This window comes from Pelmatolapia mariae, linkage group LG10_11 (assembly GCF_036321145.2).
Source record: "Pelmatolapia mariae isolate MD_Pm_ZW linkage group LG10_11, Pm_UMD_F_2, whole genome shotgun sequence".
In the NCBI taxonomy this organism is placed as follows: Eukaryota; Metazoa; Chordata; class Actinopteri; order Cichliformes; family Cichlidae; genus Pelmatolapia; species Pelmatolapia mariae.
This window is the reverse complement of record NC_086236.1, coordinates 64401090-64421124: the sequence shown is the minus strand read 5'-3', so window position 1 is coordinate 64421124 and position 20035 is coordinate 64401090. Positions and strand designations below refer to the sequence as shown.

Genomic DNA, 20035 nt, shown 5'->3' with positions numbered 1-20035 from the left:
AAAAATAGTATTTTGTTTGTTTGAAATACTTGGATAAGCAAACATTTGATCCTCTTTGATACTTAGTAAAAACTCTACTTGAATAACACCGAGAGACAAAAATATCTTTTTCAATCCATGTGATGTTCTACTGTGGAATAAGAGAGTAAGCCCTTGGCACCAGAAGCTAGTTTTACCCCCTTTAGCTAAAATACATTCTGGCAGGTTTCTTTGCATAATTATCCAGACTCTGACATCAGCTTACTGAAAATTTTACCCGCCTTCCATGCAAAATTCCTTTAGAGGCAAGATCTTTAAGAGTTTTCATGCAGTTTTTGTGGTTTTCACATCCCTCCATTTCCTCGTTTTGAGTCATTCCCTGGTGGACTTGCTAGTGTGCTTTGGATCATTATCCTTCCAAAATACCTACTTGCTGCTTAATTTTTCAGGCAAATGGGCTAACATTTTATTCAAGTGCAATTTAATATGATGTAGAATTTAGAGCTGAATCAATGACCATGAGCTGCCCAGTCCCCAAGGCAGCAAAGCAACTCCGGACCATACTTCATAGATGCCTCGTGGTTCTTATCCTGAGAGGCTGTCTTTGGTCTGCACCAAACAACTCTTATCTTTGATTTGTCTGTCCAGAGCACATTATTCCAGAAGGCCTGGTCTTTGCTCACTGTCAAACTGCAGTTTATCTTTTGCTTGGCACACCTCCCATACAGGTCAGATTTGTACAGTCGTTTTCTGATTTTAAACACCTACAATGATGCCAGCAGTTTCAAGACTTACCTGCAGATCCTGAGATGAAAATCACATGTTTTTTTTGTTACAACTGATATTGGGGGCTGAAATTGCTCAGGTAGCCGTGACTGGACAAACTGGCTGTGGTCTGAAATCTATGCCAGCTGTAGATGATTTTCCTAAATTAATTTTTTTCAAAAATCACTGCCAAGCTTGTAGCCATCTACAATCTTTTTTAAGAGGCTAAGGGATATCATGACATGATCACACTCTACACATTTTAACAACAAAAAGAACACCATATCAGTGTGTGAGGTTTAAATTAAACAGGTCCCACCTGTCACTACTTAAGGATATTCTAATCAGTAGAACATAATCTGGGGCACCTTTATGTGTTTGAAGGTGTGATAAAGGTAGAGGTGTACTTCTTCCATGTGACTCATCCATTTTTGTCAGGTACTCTCACTTTCCACCACAGTTCAAAGACATGTTTGGTTAACCAGTAACGTAGTCCCCCTGCAAGCCTACGGGTTAACAGGATAAGTGGTTAAGAGGATGGATGGATGGCCTTTATTAAACCAAACACATATTTATGCAGAAATGTATTATTAAAGTAACCAAGAAGCAAAATTCACTCAAATTCATTTTTATTTATATAACACCAATTCTCATCAACAGTAACCTCAAAGCGCTTTATATTGCAAGGTGAAGAACCTGCAACATTAGAGGGAAAAACTCAATCAGACAGCCCACTATAAGCTAGCACTTGGTGACAGTGGAAAGGAAAAACTCCACTTTAACAGGAAGATACCTCTAGCAGAACCAGCCTTAGGGAGGGGCAACCATCTGCCATGACTGGTTGGGGGTGAGGGGAACAGAAAAGAAGTCATGAAGAAGACGTCATGTAAAGAAACGGATGATAAAAGTGTAAAATAGTAATAACATAAAAGCCTGATGAGTACATATGAGATTGTCTAACAAGAGACAACTTGAAACCTCTGGATTGTTTGTTTTAGGTAGTGAACACAGGTTGAATCAGTGCATTCAGTCCAGTGGAGGTCCCAGCCCACTAAGAGTTCAACTTGTGTGATTAGGAGAGTAAATTTATCCTCTGGGATCCCTGTTAGGTTCAGTTTTGTTTTTGTTTTTCTTCCTCTGGCTGAATGAAGTGTTCTTGGTGTTCATCCAGAAAGCTGATTGTGTGTGCAAAATAACACTGTGGACACATAATCACTTTCACGGTACACCCATCACACTAAAATCCTCTAACCTCCAGCAATGTTTTTGCTGTGCAGTGCAGTGATTCACATTGGAGGAAAAGGAACCAGAGAGCCAGAGGTGAAGAGGAGGACACGTTTTATCGGGTGTGGGAGGAAAAAAACACAATAGAACATCAACATGAAAGTTTAGGTGTGCCTCTGGGACTGTTAGCCAAAGAGTTTCTGCTTTCTATGCCCTGAATATTTCAAAAATATCAAAGAAAAGTCGCTCCGTTTTCTACAAAAGTCCTCTGTATTGCTAAATCCTAAATTTAAACAGGGATATTAGCTATTAGAGCTTCCAGCTCCCTAAAGCCATATCCAGAGGTAGAAAAGATAATGATGACATATTATGAAAATGGAAAGAAAACTGGAGTTACAAGTGTAGAATACAAATCACACTGCTCAAGTCAGACAGTGTGCACCTGCTTTCTTAATATGCCATGCTGCATGAAACAGAAATGCAGGCTTCACAAGAGTCTGCGAAATGCAAATGTACCCAATGTATGAAGTCTACATAAATAGACTGGACTGGCCTGTGCGCAGAGAATGCATCTGAGGAGCACTGAGTGTATATAAGTGCAAAAAACGGAGGAATAACATTTCTCAAATAGCTCTCTCACTCAGATTTGTGCTAAAAATCCCGTCTGTCGCTAACCCATTAGCACTACTTCCATTGTACTGTTAGCCTACCGTGTGCTACCTTGCATTCGTGTCCCTCCCGCTAGACTACAGAGAAGATGGAGGTGCAGGAGAGGCACATTCATCATCAAGTAGAGAACCTAAATGTTACAAAGCTGAAGCTGGATGTACAAAAAGTGAATGTGTTACAAGACATCCTCAAGGTTGCATAGATCCAAAGGTAATGGAAAGGTTTAAAAAGGAAGGAAAAAGAAAAGTTACCCTGGGAGATAAATCTTAATGTATTATACAGTTTAATGTTGTCTAAACAGTGAATCATAAATTTATCAATTTACTGCTTCTATAGCCATAATCCTCCAAACAACTGGACCCACTTACTTCAGTGATGAAATCTGCTACTGTATTTGTCCATCACACAAGGTCATCTGATAAATGTGGCTGAAAATGGGTCAATGGGTGTTTCTTTTTTTGTTACTGAAGGTATAAATTAGTAATCCATTTTCAGATTTCCTCTTAGTGATGATGAAACTTTTCAGTAAGAGGGAAGAGGCTTGTGGTTGAGAGACAAAAATAGCCACATCTAAAAGGACGCTACAGAAACAGACTCACGGCTTTATGGAATTTGTTGAGGAAACAAAAAATATCACCAATGGAAAACTGTAAAATAACTATAATAAAAGAAGGAAGAATTGACAAAATTTTCAAGCTTCTTTATCGAGGCTGTGATACTGCATCAAACAGGCACACATATCTGCACATTAGTGATGAATAAAATACTAGAATTACACTCACCAAAACTTAAGTGCAGTTTCTTCGATAGTCCGTTAATTTGTCACATAATCCCTCTAAACTGCACATATTATAGTGAGGGAATAGGAATGGAGGAGTTGAAAGAGGAGAAAAGGAAGGGACATATAAAAAGCAAAACCATCAAGCGTGTCCTTTCTTGTCCCGTTGAGCTGGCTCTACAGCGTTGGGTGCTGTGCATCTGTGGTCCACCTGTCTGCACAGAGCATTCAAACCTCAGTCGCTGTGATGGTAATGACCCACACACCTGGGCTCATGTGACCCTTAATCGCTCACGTAATCACGTGATCAATAGTGGGTCAACGAGCCATTAGGCCACTTCCAAGGCTGGCACTCTCCAGTTGTTTTAAAGCTGAAGAAGCCTCTTGGGTTAGAGATGAAACAATCCAGCTGCCTTCTTTTTAAGCCATAATGTGGATGACTGACAACCTATACAGACCAATGACACATTGCGAATAATTAAATTAGGGTTGGAAAGAAAGTTTTAAGTGGTCATTATTCACAGAATTGATTAAATCGAAACAATTAATCCTTGACGGCTGAGTGCACAGATTCATGACACATGCAAACACCAGTTTCCTCTGTTGATCCCAGTTAATAAACATCTGTAATTCCAGCCGAGTTACTCTTACTTTTTCCAATAATTCTGCACATTCATGTTTATAGATGGTACCAGCCAGTGAAGGGCCAATGCCTAGATTTATAATCTAGGCATGCTATGAGCTTCTTAACCTTTTAAACATCAGTTTGACATTTTAGGGAAAGAGGCTTATTTGATGTCTTGCTGAGTATTAGATAAGAAGACTGATAGCACTGTCATATCTGCAAAGTAAATATGAATCCAGAGAACAAGGGAAGCTGCGCAGAACTCATTGAAAAGCTTGCACTTTTTAAATATTTTTATAAAGTGATTAAGAAAGATATGAGTTCTTTAGTCAGCTTAATAGGTCCTGGTAGGTGGGTCGCAGACTTCATTAGGCTTTGCATGTGTCTTTCTGTCAATTTGCCCTTGAAAATGAAGTTAAATTCTACCACAACCTGATTACAGGACAGCGCATTAGATAAAAATGTATTTAAGGTTTTCAGCAGATTATTTTTCCACTGAAGAGAAAATGACATTGGGCCTTGACCGTCACTGCAATTTAGTGTCAACCATTCTAATCAGGGAAGGTGAAAGGCAGATTCGCAGAGATAGCCTTACTTTTTGTAGGCAGAAATAATTAAAATTTACAAAAAGTAGCGGAAAAAATAACAACTCACACAGCTAAGTACAAAAATAAAAATTGCCTCATTTGAACTGAAAACCACCAGCTGCTGGTTGTAAACAAATAGAAGAGTGGTATAGATCTGTCTTCCAGCTCAGAGCGAGTAAATGCATTTTCCCAATTATCATTTTGGCTCCAATTTAAAAAGAGATGTCCACTGAATCAAAGTGCATAAAAATTGATCTAGATTACTTATTCCCTTTCCAAAATCTATTAAGAAAGGTTTCTGGGCAGACAGTCAGTTTGCATACTCAAAGATAGTAAAGCAGTTTTATTAAATCAATATTTGCTGCTGACAGCGCAGATGCCAAATCTCATGCTGGGATGGCCTTCTGCAGTTTGTTGATTCTCTTTCACAGGTTGACTTCTGATAATTCCCTGCGCTACCAGGTCGTTTGTCATTTGTGAGGCAGGAGATATTGGTGTGTGGCCTGGGAGTCAAATGGTTTTTCCCTGCACATCGTACACACTCCTAACAGAAGCACTGAGGGAGGTTAGAGGTAAAATGAACACTCAAAATACAGCGCTGAAAAATAGATGTCAACATGATGTGATATTTTTTTAAAAAAAGAAAGAGGAAGAACTTTACAAATCATGGTAAATATGGGTCTTAGCCACATGTCTGCACATCCTTGTGTCCTTCTTTTTTGTTTCTAGTTCAGCCCTCACCCCGGTTTCCTTCAAGTGTCTGACCTCGAACAAATACAGACACCACCTTCACATCCTTTTGTACACTCTGCATGAGCCCTGGCAGTGAACACGTCTCTCCATCTGTTTCTCAGCCAACCAGAATTTTCCTTGGTGAACTGTTCCCACTTCTGGTGAGAGGTGGAACTGCAGGGTAGATTCTATTCAAGGTGGTGATGAATGCAAAACAAGAAGATGGACAGACATGATTAGTAAAATCCCATCTGCAATTAAGACTGGATCCTCAAGGTATTGGATCATATTTCCTCATACAGTCGCTGCCCTGAAGAAGACCAACAATGTGTGCTTTAAATGAAAGAAAAGAAATATTAGTGACACTCATTCCTCAGACAAAAACATTAAAAACATTTGTGTTACATTTAAGTGTTACATTTTAGTTAGGCCACGATTCATTTCACTGTTTTTAGACAAAACATCACACTGGAGATGTTTTGTATACGCTGCCCATTTTTTCTTTTCTGTGCCCTTTGTGGCACAACATGTTCTACATCATTTTTTACCAAGCAAGCACATCAGCAGGCTTGCTTCTTTAAAAAAGAAAACAATACACTTCTAACAAAACCTTGTTTTTCTTTCTTTTTTAGCTGCTGGTTCAAGGTGTTACGAAAAGCATCTAATCACTGATAGGTGATTAAAGAAACCTGGTGTGAAGACAGAAAGACGCAAAATAGAAAAACAAGAATATCAGATGAGCGAAATGCCAGCAAAGGGCAAAAAAAAAAAAGATTTATTCCAAAGTTTTTAGTCAAAACAATCATTAATGATAAGAAAGATGAAAGCGATATATTGTACAAGAAGAGTGTAAATCTTATTCAGTTATTCAGTGAGCGTCAGTGCAGCTCCAGGGTGGTTCAGTCAGACTGTTTCTGCATTTAATTTCCCTGTAAACTAATTTATATCAAGGGCTTTATCAAAACTGACACCTGATTTCAGTTGGTATTTCTTTTCATTAGAATCTGTTATGGAGCTTATTTGATAGTTCTCACTTTCTAATCAAGTGCTAAATTGCTGGTGCATCAGGAGTTGGCTCTGGACAGTCAAAAATGTAAGAATTATAACCTGTAAGAGTCTAAAATACTGTTTTTGGTCATCCAAAATATCTTTTTGGGTGACAGTGCCTCAGTTATCCTATTTTTAGGTTAAAATGGACAAACTCTATCAAAGAACCTGCAAAAGTAAGCTTGTCAGGAGTTGTTTCTAGTACAAAATTAATCAGTATTTCACTTGATAAAGAGCACGACTGCTGTTTACTGAAACTGCTAAATCTAGATTGCTAAATCTGCAGTTTCTGGATTGTTGGAAGAAAAAGTGACTGCACTACGAGATGTCTAACACACGTACAAAATTCATACACTGCTATCAGGTTTACAGTATGTTGTTTTCAGAGATAGCTGTAAAATTCCACTACCTGCCCATCATTTATGAGAAATTACAAAGTCAGCAAGAAGCTGGTGAAAAATCGTGGAGCATAAGGAGTTCAGTGCTACACTAACTCAGTCAGAGGAGAAATTCCATCCCCTCCACAAATCAGTTTATCCCGGACTTTAACTTATTCAACATCCTCCGAGATGTTTCCATTATCTCATGGATGTCAGGTGTGTCATTCTGATCCTCTCTTCTTCCTCTCCTTTTTATTTTTTTACCTTATTTTTTGCTGGACTTGCAAAAGTTCAGGTCTGCGAAGCATTCTGTGCATCGAAGTTACAATCCACTGTCACATAAAGGTAAATTAAGAAAGCTAAGGTAGCAAAACCATAACTCAAATGATGGTTTGGTCAATGTTTGGCTTGTTCTGCTGCTTCCATGTGGCCAGAAAACAAACTGTTGTGACCATTTTTTAACACTCAGGTTAAGTTTAACCCTAAATCTAATTTGTCAGATGCCTGACATGGAACACAGGGATCACCTGGTCTAAAAACAAATACAGCAGGATTTTCTGGCCGGCATTTAGTGTCAATTAAGCCTTTAACAGTTGGTTTTGTCACAGTCCTGCTGTAACATCATGAGAGATGAATGTGTTTTCTCTCAGGCAGAGAGAAAGTGTGACAGCTGCATTTAGGCCCGCAGAGGGGCGTCTGTTTGACTAAACGGCGGCTCTGCCTTATTTAAATGATATACGGAAATTAACACCATCATTTTGTCGATTTGATATAGTTGGGCGCACAGGGACTGACAGTTAGGATGTGAGCATAATAAGTGTTTAGTCCCACCCTGCAGAGCGCCTGATTTCTTGCAGAGAATCCATCTCGCCATGTTTTTAATGATGTTGCGGCTCAGAGATGATCATTTTCTGTTTTATTGTTGTTCTGTCATCAGGCTGCTGTAGCTTAATGCTTCCCCAGTTTCTTCCAACAATTTTTTTTCATTGTTTTAAATGTGAAGAAACAAAAAATATGATAATATATTTGTTATGTAGTTTAGGATGGGTATAAATGACAACTTCTCAAATACCAATCAAATAAATAAACCAATAAATGAAATTCTTGCTGTGATAAAGGAAAATGTGCAGTAAAAAAAAAATCATAGTTAATGTTACAAGAGCTCAGTGTTGCCCTAAATTAATCCAGACTGTGCATTTTTGACACCAGAACAAAGTAAAATGAAACACAAAAATGTAAAAACTTGATTTTTTCCCACCAAAAGTATTAAACCAACAAGCTCATCATTTACAGCTAACAGGGAAAATCTCAGTAAATGCAAAAGGGGTTGCATGTGCAGATTACTGAAGTTCCAAGGCTGGTGCCATAAATGCATGCATAAATAAATCAAATAAAACAAAATAAACCGTCTGCATGAAGGAGAGTTTGCAGGGTGCTGCTTTAATTCCCACACAGGTGTTTTCAGTCACTGTGGTTAATTATACCTCTGCTCAGGCAGGGCTGCCCTGTTGGGAATTACGTGAGATCAAACGTCATGTACCAACATTAACTTTAAAGACATAATTTGTGTCAGGGGAAGCACACAATCAGATTTTTAGCTTGTTCCCGTCAAAAGATATCAGAGAGAGTAAGTGATAGCAGCTACGTTACCATGGCTGCGCAGAGGCATCAGGAAGGCTTGTCAATAATCCTTCCTGTTTACGGTGTTTTTCAGGCACTCACTTTTATCCTCATGAAATTCTCAGCCTGTTAGTGGGAACAGCATTTCAGAGCAAAGTTTATAAGTTTTGCTGTGCAGTGAAAGTGAAATTATCTTTAAAGTGATATTATATACCCAGTAGGAACGCTGGTGCTTTTGCAGAGATGTAGCGATTTTACTTATTTTCATTTTGTGTTGAAATTCCTGTCGTTGTTTACCAGTGTGTAGTTTTTCCATTCCAGGGCAGATTGTTCATTTGGTATTAAATACAAAACCCTGACTGCTGACCTTCTGCTAAAATACAGAAAATTTATGAGAAAAGGGAAAGAATTTGGCTTTTGTCAACACATTTAAAAAGTTAACATATTTGGGGGAAAAGTTTTTTTTTTTAAATTCAATAAAAACAAGTTATTTTGGTCTGGAGACTGTGGCACTGACAGAGAAGAAAAACGAACTGGAGTGGCAGAGTTGGGGGTGCTATGAATTTCAATCATAGTGACCAGAATAGAAAAGATTAGAAATGCATAAAACAGCTCAGTAGACAAAGTTGGAGAGGCAAGGCTGAGATGGTCTGAACATGTGCAGAGGAGGGATAGCGACTGTATCAGACAAAGGATTTTGAAGATTGTGCTGCAGAGCAGGAGGAAACGAGGAAGACTACAGAGAAGATTCATGGATGTAGTGAAGGACTGGTGTGACAGGAGGCTGTAAGGGGCACGGGGAGATGGAGGCAGATGATCTGCTGTAGCGACCACTAAAGGGAGCAGTGGGAAAAAAGGTGGTGGTGTGTTCGTATTGTTACATATATTCTACTTTGGTCAAACTAGAAGCAAAGATCTATGAATTTTTCAGTCACTCCACCATCTTATTCCCTCAGATGGTCATGAAAATTTTGTAACCCATATGCTGAGAGGAGGAAAAATGCTGAACTCCCCCTCAGAGTTTCACATTTTTGAATGGCAAAAGAATTTGCACTCTCATATTGGCCTCAAAGCTCTCCCAGAGGTAGAGGTGTGGTACAGCTTGGAGCCAGTTCACTGGTTTTATGACATTAACTGACAGACGTTTGGCTCATCAGCATGTTAAATTAAAATGAAACCTATGGCCAATTTTGGTGGTGTTTTAGCTGAAACATACAACCTCACAGCTGCTGCAGAGCAGGTTCAACCAGTGAAATAAAATATGAGCCGGTCCCAAGCAAACTTGGCTGCAGCAGAGGGAGATTATATTCATCCTTCTCTATAAAATATAAAACAATATATAATGTGTAGGCTGTGAGGGACCTACACATTTCGACAGCATCCCGGTGTTTTCTTAAGCGCATGGTGGCAATATGTGATTTTTATTACCCACAGCATTTTCTGCAATTCCACTTATTACACATTTTAAAGAAAAGTATCCCAGTGAGACGACCAAGATAAAGCAAAGCATTTTTATTGCAAGTATTAGTCAAAGATACACTTCAAACTGAAGCAAAGCAACACTAAAAAGGCCAACAACCTATAAGAGAGAAAGAGTAACAAAAGAAAGACAATTAAAACTGAAAGGAATACAGCTGTTGGTACAACACAGCCTTTTGCAAAAATACAGAGGCTGAGACATGGATGATCTGGTGGTGAAGGTTCAACGTACACGTCAGTTTGCTGGTGCCTCACTCAGAGGTATCAGAGCTCAAGATCTTTAGTTTGAAATAAGACTGACACAAGAGTGACGATGCGTTTTGAACAATCAGAGTACCCAAAATGTTTGATATCCTTGGCCACTCTCAAATAATCTGTCTTCAAAACCATTAAGTGTATACAAGGTAAACGGCGTCAGGAGCCTAATCTCTTCAGCAGTTTTTGGTTTGAAGTCATTTTGGAATGCTAATGTAATGAAAACAGGTTCAACATCAGATAGCCATGGGAGTAAACATTACGGTAAACACTGAATAAACCAAAAGCCATTTGGTTTAAAAGGACAGAGGGCTTTTCTTGCTTTGGAAGATTGACAACACTCAAAAGGTCAATGTCTCTGATCCTCCGATGAGGTGAGGGACAACCAACAGATAATTAAAAGAAAAAAAAAAAATCATCACAACACAATTCATCCTTGGTTCATTGTACAGGCACAGGTCTCTGTAATCCGGCACAGTGGGGAACCGCCTGGTTCTCGTGTAAGGCCTGCGTCAAACTGTTCTTTGGATCCTTCTTTGGATTTGCAATCAGCGACAATGACTCTGTCAACCGACCAACGAGCTTACAAAATACAGGCAAGTGCATAAAATCTAATGAGCATACGTACATATCCAAACTGCCCTCGGGCTGTAGGCACTGCTCAACAGGTAACACCAAATACTGAAAAGGGTTTCCAAAGGCAGTTTGACCCAGACCTGGCTCCCGTTCTGACATCAGTACATATTAAACAGAGCAATGTTCATTCATCAGAGCGCTCTACGTTGTGTAGCAATGTTAGTGGTTTACATGCGAGGTGAGAACAGATGAGTAATGCCAGTTGGAGATATCAGGGCAGATCAAGTACGTAGGCTAGTTTTCTTGGTAGGCCACCCGACACAGCACAGGCATTGCAAAAGTCACACAGATTTCTATTACGTAAGGACGCACTTAAGGCTGAGGCATGTGTTTTCCTGTGGAATGAGACCTGTTCCTGCTGTAAAATATTCTGGCACAAGGAAAAACAAAACAAAACAAAACAAAAAAAAAAAAACAAAAAAAACAGGAGACATTTAAAGAGGAAAGAAGCAACGCCTTTTCTAAAACATTTCACTGTAATTCATTGAATTTTGCCTTTCCAACATCCTTCCTTCTTTCCCCCCGCATTTTTTTTAAAACTTATTTTACACTCTACTACTTGCTCTGTACTGGCTCAGGGAATTTACATGGCTAACGTACCAATTTAGCAGCTTGGGATGAAAAGTCAGCTATTCGACACAAGTCAGTGTGGTTCAGAAATGGTTCCCTTCGTCAGAGATGAGCTGCAACACGTAGGGGGCTGGCGTCTGGCCTTCACGGGTGGTAAAAGAAGATGGGAGGGTTAAGAATATTTGGAAAAGGAAGGAGGAGGAAGTCGACCTGGAACAAGTCAAATCCGCCGCCCTTTCCTCCACCCCGCACCCCCCTCCATATTGTTGTGCTTGCGTGTCTAGGAGAATAAGGCGTCAACATGGAAGGGGAGGGGCTCAAGGCTTCTCCCTCCTGGCTCCACCCCCGCCACGCTGCAAGATTGATGCGGACACTCCAGCCGCTCGAACGGACTCAATAAATACACCATAAAATATTCCGCATATATATATTTCATATATATATTTAAAGAACAACACATTTAAATAGGACAACAAAATAAAAGTCGGCTCAAGAACAATATTTCAAAATTGGATAAGTGTTAAGACAAAACAGAATATCTTTTACAGTTATACTTATTTCGAATCTAAAATAGTTACCGTATAAGAATATCGCAATCAGGCATTACTCAAGCATTATATGTCATAAAAGCAATTTGCAGTTTTCTTTCATGTAGTATAACATATGCAGCATACCAAGGTAAGTGAGGTGCAGTGTTTTTTGAGATTTCTTGTAATAGAAAGATTTCACCCCCTGGACTGAAAAGGTACCCACAGAACTACAGACCATACTCGGTTTTTCAGTCGAATCCCTACCGGCTCAAGACGAGGATACTGCTGGGCACTCATTCCCTCCGACAGGGACAAGACACATGGCAGGGCATTGCTCTAAGATGAAAGAACGCCACGGGGCTGCTACTAGGGCTGGGCATCTTGAGACAAGTCTCAATACTGACACTGGCTCTGTTCATTTCATTTCTGAACCAAATGTTTAAAAAAAATAAGACACCTTTCTGCCTCCTCACGCACGTTGCTTTCCCTCAGTGCAAAAAAAAAAAAAAAAAAGAAGAAAAAGAAAAAAGTAATTTAAAAAGTTCTAGCCTGCTTCGAAACTCCGATTCCAAAAAACCAGGAGGTACTGATGAGTGACGTTTGTGACACCCAGCCCTAGCTGTAACAAAGTGTCAAAAGTGGCAGTCCTGACGAGAACACGCCACCTGAGAGCAGGCAGACTCTACCGAACCAATAAAGTCACAAGAGCATGAGGCACACTTTTAATGACCGACTGCCTCGTTTGGTAACGCGCATCCCTTCGTCGTCTCCTCGTTTACGCTGAGGTCTGGATCCTCTCCTCCTCCTGGGCGGGAGGAAGAAGGGGACTGGAGGGACAGAGACTGTGGCAGTCTCTAAAGTGCTGTGCTATGTTTGCCATTCGTGGGCTGGGCTGTGTCACACCCCGCTAGTGTCAGCTATGACTCCCAACCACCCCGCTCCGCCAACCCACCCAAACACACATTCCACTGTACCAACAACACCATTGGTCCAAGACACTAAAAATGCACTAGAAAGCAAGAGCTCAACCACAACCATTTACTTGGCATAATGTCTTTTACTATGTAGGCTTAATATTTAAATACATGAAAAACAACTCTGCATTGCCATCTCAAAAAACAAAAAATAAAAACCATTTACTGTATGTGAGAGAGAAATGCAGCAACTCCTGCATTGCAATGTGTGTTTCAAAAGGAGATTCTACGTCTTTGATTTTTACATTTTATCTTTCAATTTACAGCACCATCAAGAGGAAAGGCACTTTCTGTGGACTTTTTCTCGCTACCTTCCACTGCAAATATAGAGCAACCAAAATGAGGAATACTGATTGAAGCCTCGAGACAGAATACACCTTTACTTCGGTTAAAAATTGAGGCACCGGCCTTTTAAAGTTAATTTGTTACATTTTCTTCACCGGGCAGCTAAAGACGCCAATTCACGGCTCTCATAAACAGTCGTCGCAGCGACCCTAAGTGAGAGCTAAAAGGACACAGCCGTGAGATTAGTGTACCTTTAGTTTAAAGTCAAATATAACGAGTCATTTCTAGCAGAACTGGAAGGACAAACGAAACCTTCCCACTTTTGTGTAGCACGGCTGTGTGTTGAAGAAAAATCGGCTGCATGAATAACATCTTTGTATCCCATTAAGCATTCGTTTCCACAGGCCCCAAAAAGGTCTTGCTCATGTTAGGTCATTTCTCTGCAAGCTAATATTTGCAAAGCCGAGCTGATGACATTTCAAATGTAAGCGAGGCAAACACATTTGCTATGTAAACATGTGTTCAACTGCCCTCGAGGGTGTAGTTTATACACCACCTGAACATCTATTACAGACAGCAGAGATATAGTGAGTCAATCAGCCCACCAAACACACACACACACACACACACGTCCAACTTCCATATAACCTGCCACACAAAGTTCTCACTGATGAGCTTTGATTCCTTCCAACACACACACACACACACACACACACACACACACACACACAGAACCCACTATATCCCTCAGTATTGTCCTTCAGCTTTAACCTTCCTTACACCTTGCTGGGGGATTGGATGAGATTGTACGGCCGTGGAATGTAGACCGAGGGGAGTAAATGTTTGGAACAAAAAAAGAGCGCTAAAATAAGATAACAGGCTTTGCCACGTCGCGGACTTACGTCTTTGTATCTGTGTGCACGTGAAGTGGCTCGAATAAGGAAACCAGTCTGAGGAAAGCAACGGTGGTTGTAATCCAATGTAAATCCCCCCCCCAGGGTTCTAACACAAAGGAATGGAGAATTACTAAACCTTGTTTCTCTATTCTTTGATCACACGTGTCTTTGAAATGGATCACCAAGACTTAAAAATAAAACCCAAAAAACAACACATGCCCATTCCTTTTACTCTCCTCTCGATAAGGAGCAGGCATCAGCACCAGTTAAAAGAAACCCGAGAAAATTCAAGAGCAGGAGCTCAACATATCAATCGCCTTTTTTTTTTTTCTTCCCCCTCCTAGTCTACTGTTTGTTGTTACAATAGGTTTGTAATTTCTCACAGTTTTTCTGAATTGCTAAGACATTAAATCCCATTCTCTGAACCAAACGGTCCATGTTTTGCACCCGTTTAGCCACTCGAACGCTCTTAAACCTTAAACACGTTTCACCATGTTAGACATCAATTTGGAGTTTCAGCTTTAAATAAGCAGGATCTGGGGCACCAGCATAGCTCACCTGGTTAAGCAGGTGACCCATTTTTTCTGCGTTAAATATCAGCGCACTAAGATTTCTCCTCCCAATGTTTTGCGTCTTGAAAAAAGGAACTCCCAGAAATACACATGCAACAGGTTGAGTTGCAAAAATCTCTTTTAAACACAATCTTGTCACTCAGCTCTCTGTAAGTACCAACAGTACCGGCACTCTGGCGTGACACAGCAAAATGCCGTGCTGCTGAACAGATCACATGTTCACTTTCAGTTACACTTACGCTGTACTGTTATGTGCTTGTTTCTTAGCCTTTTGACCAACTTTATCCACAGACCCACAGACACTGTGTAATCCTGTACTGCTTGTACTTACAGTGGGTAGTATTTAAACTCTATTAGAGTTATGCTTTTTATGTTTTTTTAAATGCATTTATTGGAATTTTTTCCTGGAGCTACACAGCCAGAACGCTGAATTTTTGGATGTAGTGTAATGAATGCTCAGCATTGTTTGACTGAGTCTATGATCTACAAACATTGTTTGGTTTACAGTTCGAGGTTATTGTTTGATACTTCCAGAAGAGTCAGAGGTTTTGTGAATGTTGTTCAGTCACAGTATGAGAAAACAGGGGATTCTTTTAAGAAAAGAGTCTTAGCAATTGTGAAAAACTGCGATAACAAAGGCATTCAGGATATAGCATGTTAACACTTTGTCCTCGCTATGAAAAACTTTTGTTTGATCATCTACAAAAGAAGAAGAAGAAGAAAAAAAAGAAGCATTCAAGCATTCTTGCAAGTTTTTTTTCCCCAAACATCAAAGCTAGAGGCGGTTAGAGTCCACATCCCTATCAATAACAGTATGACAGTCCAAACACAACAACCCCAGCACTGTTCACACATACACTATACGTTATACAGTGACACAAGAACAGAAGTCAACAGTCTATTGCGATAATAAAACTTTGTTATACTTTTTTTTTTTTTTTAAAACCATTACTTGTCATGATACATTTATTACTAAGATTAATAATTAGACTACATTTTTTTCTGTTAGCAAAAATAAGTGGTGTGCATTACATAATTTAAAATCTACAAATATACTTTCGATCTGGCTTTTTAAAAAGGCTTTCAGATACTAGTGAAATCATGAAGGCTCAAACCCACTGGCTTCCACACTGAAAGGCTAGCCTGTGAAAGGCAGTCGAATGCAACAGCAGAGGCAGGACCATACGTCTGCCGTTGTACCGCTTACAAGTTCTCCGAGTAGATCTATCCCGAATAAAATCATAAATCTATAACTCCCCTCAACAACCGCAGCAGTGGAACCTTCTCGTCCTTCAGTGAGTGAGGTTTACAGTTTTTTTTCCCCTCGCCTACATATCCCGCCTGCTCGTTTAAAGTCTCGTATTGAGGTTCAGCTTCAAATTCTAATTCAGAGTAGCACCGCGCCTGTGTTCACTCCTGAAACACATGCTTCTTTTAGTGCAGATAACTTTTAAAAACACGTCCCGAGCAAACTTCAGGTCATCAGCATTAGAGGAGCTACGTGGTGACCCGTTACCCAGATACACGCTTCACACTAACGGTCGTCCACTTGACTCCTCGGCTTTGTTCTGAAGCCAGTCCCAACTTTGGGCCGGTCACGTGGGCAGGAATTAAACCCAAACTCAGATTTAGGATTCTAATCAATCTAAAACAAAAAGAAAAACAGTTTGGGAGAAGGCCAACTCTGTGCCCACGAAGCCGGCCCAATCACCTACAAACACACCGTAGCAGCTGGATCCATGTCTGGTGAATATTAGGCAAAAAGACAACTTGGCCTACTTTGCTTGAATGCTGCTCCAAAGCAAAGCCAACAGCTAACACTGCTGTACAGGCAAATACAATAAATATATTGATCTTAGGTTAATTTGAATGAGATGTATAGAAAAGTCAGTAGACGGTTATTGAGAAGAATAAGAGGCATCGGGTGAAACTTTCTTGCTTCACGCTGTCTGGTTGGTGTACGCTCTTTGATCATTGTACCCCACTGAAACAAGTCATACAGCTTCTGACGATTACACACTTAACTTCCAACAGGCACTTGAATACTACCTCTTTATGGCCTTTATACTCCACTTTGCTGCTGTCAAGTGAAAAGCTTTGTAATTCTTAGGAATTAAGAAAAATCAATCTCATTAGCAAGCTGACGATCAGGAATTCTAAAATCATGCCCACTGATCCGAAAGTATTCTCAAACCACGGAGACGCACAAAGTCCTTCAGTTCAAGTAAAAACACGGAAAATCACCAAAACTGCAGTTGCACCATTTTTTTTTTCCATCTTTTTGCCCAACAGCGAGAGCAAACTCATACAACATGCAGGTCATTCAGCTCACAGAAGAGCGACACATGAAAGTGCCTTGCAAGTGGCAAACTTCTCTCCTTTCAAGGACACTCGCTTTCATATGAAATGTGAAAACTGTACTTTTGAGTCGCTTAAGTCCCCTAAAAATCCTCTTCCCTTCGTTCGACTGATTATTGCACAAGAGGAAACCATCGACATCATCTGTATTTAGCCACCGTCTTAGATACAAGGGGGGAAAGGCAAGATAAAGCACTGAGAGAAATGAATGCAGGGCGATTTAAAAACAAAAGCTAACACGATTAAATCTTCTTTTTCCTTTAAGAATTAGATTCTTAAAATGTTTCACATAATGTAGAAGAAATATAGCAACCAGACTCAAATAACAGTGTCAATAATACTTTAAATACAATCCATGGATGGCTGCAACTCAGCAAATTGATATATAATATAAACTGCCCTCCGTTTAAAGACAGCTAACCTTCAGGAATAAATCCGAAACTGATCTGAGACCACCGAAACGGCTCCTCTTTGTGACTTAAGGGGCAATATCCCTCTTTGCCAATAGGTGGCAGTGTGCTCAAAAGAACATGTAGCTCTGTACAAGCAACTGGTGGTGTTATCGTGCCCACACACTAGTGAAAAGTGACAGAACAAGAAAGGAAACAAGAGGAAAAATAAAAGATCAAACTGGGAGGACCTCTGGTCAATGAATTGATGCTTCAAACTACATCAGACACCTCTTAATAACTCCAGAGTCTGAGTCCTTTTTTTTTTCTCTCTGCCCCCAAACTTAAGAAAAAGAAATAGGAGAAAAATCAAAAACAAATTACACAAAAACTGACAGAATGTAAAAGTGCTGCTGCTCAAACTGACTTGAGGTACTGAAGAAGGCAAAGAAGCAGATTTATCAAAGACTATGCCAAAGAAAAGGAAAAGGAAAGAAAGAAAAAAAAAAAAAAAAACAGCCACAAACTAGGCCACAAGTAAAGGAGACAAAACAGGGGACGAACACATAGGAGGGGTAGTGAAAACAGGAGGGGAGAGGGAGCCTAATAAGGGTGAAAATAAACTAGTTGGCTGGTTTAATATTGCATAATAGTGCTGAGATTCTCTCTTGTTTGTTTGTTTTTAAAGCAGCTTTTGCATCCTCAGTCCAGTGTGGGGGTGCCTCTTCCCCTCCCTCCTCCCTGCTTTCCTCTGCACAGTGTCAGGTCCGTTTTTGATTAGGCATGTGGGGGGGGGGGGGGGCTGGGACTTGCACCTATGAGGATCCCTTGACTGGCATGCCAGGTGTGCATGGTTGTGTGTGTGTGTGTTAAGAGTGGCAATGGTTGGGGAGAGTTGGTGTAGCTCAGGCGAAGTACATGGTCCTCAGGGTGTCGTGGTGGATCTGAACAGCTTTGGCCAGCGCCTGGGGGTCCCGACCGTTACTCTGACCAGACACATGGCTGCCCTCAGCACTTCAGAAAGAACAAGAAAGGACCCGTTAAGGTGAGTGACAAAAATAGGACAATTCATCCAGCACATGTGAACTCTAGCAGCTTCACAGAGCAAGTTACCTGTCATGTTCTTTGTCAACCAAATGATAGCGGGCACGAAAGGCCACCAGGTGGGCATAGTAGGCTGGCGCAGGGATGGAGACTGAGCGGGTACAGCGCACATAGGTGTGGCACAACTGGTAGGTGAGCAGCTGGAACTCGTCAGCGGTAAAACAGTTGTCGTCCCACAGTACATGGTAGTGGGAGGGCCGACTGGTGCCCTGAGAGGGAGGTAAGCATTAAGTAAGATTCAATACAAAACTGGGACACAGCTGACAGAAAATACAGACCAGAAAACTCAGGAACATCACCTAACTGTGCTTAGGTATATGAGATATGTGTTAAAAAATAGATACATAAAACATTAATGCTACAAGTACAAATCAGCTAACTCAAGCAGCTTCTGCATCTACAGAACTTTAGTCTAATATTTGTGTTTTGAAATAAGGGACCTATGGGATGGCTCCACGCCATCTTAAATATACAGACAGCAAATTTTAGGTGCCAAAGCTGTTAATAACACATTTTCCTGGACAAAGCTTCAGCTGCTGCTCTTTTACATGATAGATTAGGTTAAATAATTGCACAATTTGCCATGCATGGGGGGCTGATAAGCTACTGAGGTACTGGATTAGCAAACCCCTAAACTAAACAGCTCAAATATAGTCACAACATTCGAGAAGGAAAGTTTTATTTGCTTTAACTGTGTACTCTTTGTCCACCCATATACTTTGCTATGCTGAGGTGCTTCCACTGCACAAACCACACAGCAATATATGTTAGTTTGTTTAAATTGCATCATGATCTAGAAAAATGTATCTGCTTTAAAAAGAAAAAGAAAACACATAAACTTTAAAACCACTTGTGTTTGGTTTATTCCTGAATCCTATTCATTACTTATCTACAAAAGTGCAGACGTTTATATTTTTTTGAAGGAGAAGGAGATGAAATACTGTAGACAAATGGCAACATATGAGATGGAGAAGAGGTTGGACTGACCTGTATTCCAGCGTGACTGCAGAGGTAAAAATCGAACTCGTAGGGATGCGTGATGTCCGTATCCACAGTAGTACCAGCGGGAATGTTTCCACTACGTCCAACCTTGAAAAGCAAAATTAATTTCAGTTACCCTCAATACTAATGCTTTTTGACTTTCAACTTGTTTTCCCCTTTTTTCGCCATTAAAAAAAAAGCAGAGATAGCAGGGCTTTTAAAGCACTAAATGATGTCGGGAACTAAAATTTCTGATGATTAAAAAGAAGAACTAGCTGATGGAGAGACCCAGGCAAAGGTTCGCCAAGTGCTTTCCAAACAACCAATTAAAAGCCTAATGCCCCAGGGAGCCTAATGCTCTGTAAGAAGAGTGCGAGCGCTGAAAATAAGGTTGTTACTGGCTGGGTCTCACTCTCGGGGCCTTGAGTGCCACTCCAGAGCTCTTGGTTTGCACTGGGCCCTAATGCTTTAATCGAATGTAATTACAGCAGTCAGGAGGGTGAACAGCCGAAATGACAACAAAAGTTAATTAAAGAGGCCCATTTTCAGTAGTTAATGTTCCAACATAGAACATAAAAAAAATACAGATGAACACATGAA

At 40.3% G+C, this 20035-nt stretch overlaps 1 protein-coding gene across 4 annotated transcripts in view; it reads right to left on the bottom strand.

Annotated features, from left to right (window-relative positions):
- Window positions 1–9903: 9903 nt before the first annotated feature.
- Window positions 9904–20035, bottom strand: part of ago3a (argonaute RISC catalytic component 3a) — a 40275-nt gene continuing 30143 nt past the window's right edge. For all 4 annotated transcript variants that reach the window (XM_063486868.1, XM_063486869.1, XM_063486870.1 and 1 more), the window contains 3 exons: window positions 19442–19543; window positions 18464–18663; window positions 9904–18364 (listed from right to left, as the gene is read on the bottom strand). In XM_063486868.1, coding sequence (XP_063342938.1) covers window positions 18256–18364; window positions 18464–18663; window positions 19442–19543 — 411 coding nt within the window. In that variant the 3' untranslated portion in view covers window positions 9904–18255. The remainder of the gene's footprint in view (window positions 18365–18463; window positions 18664–19441; window positions 19544–20035) is intronic.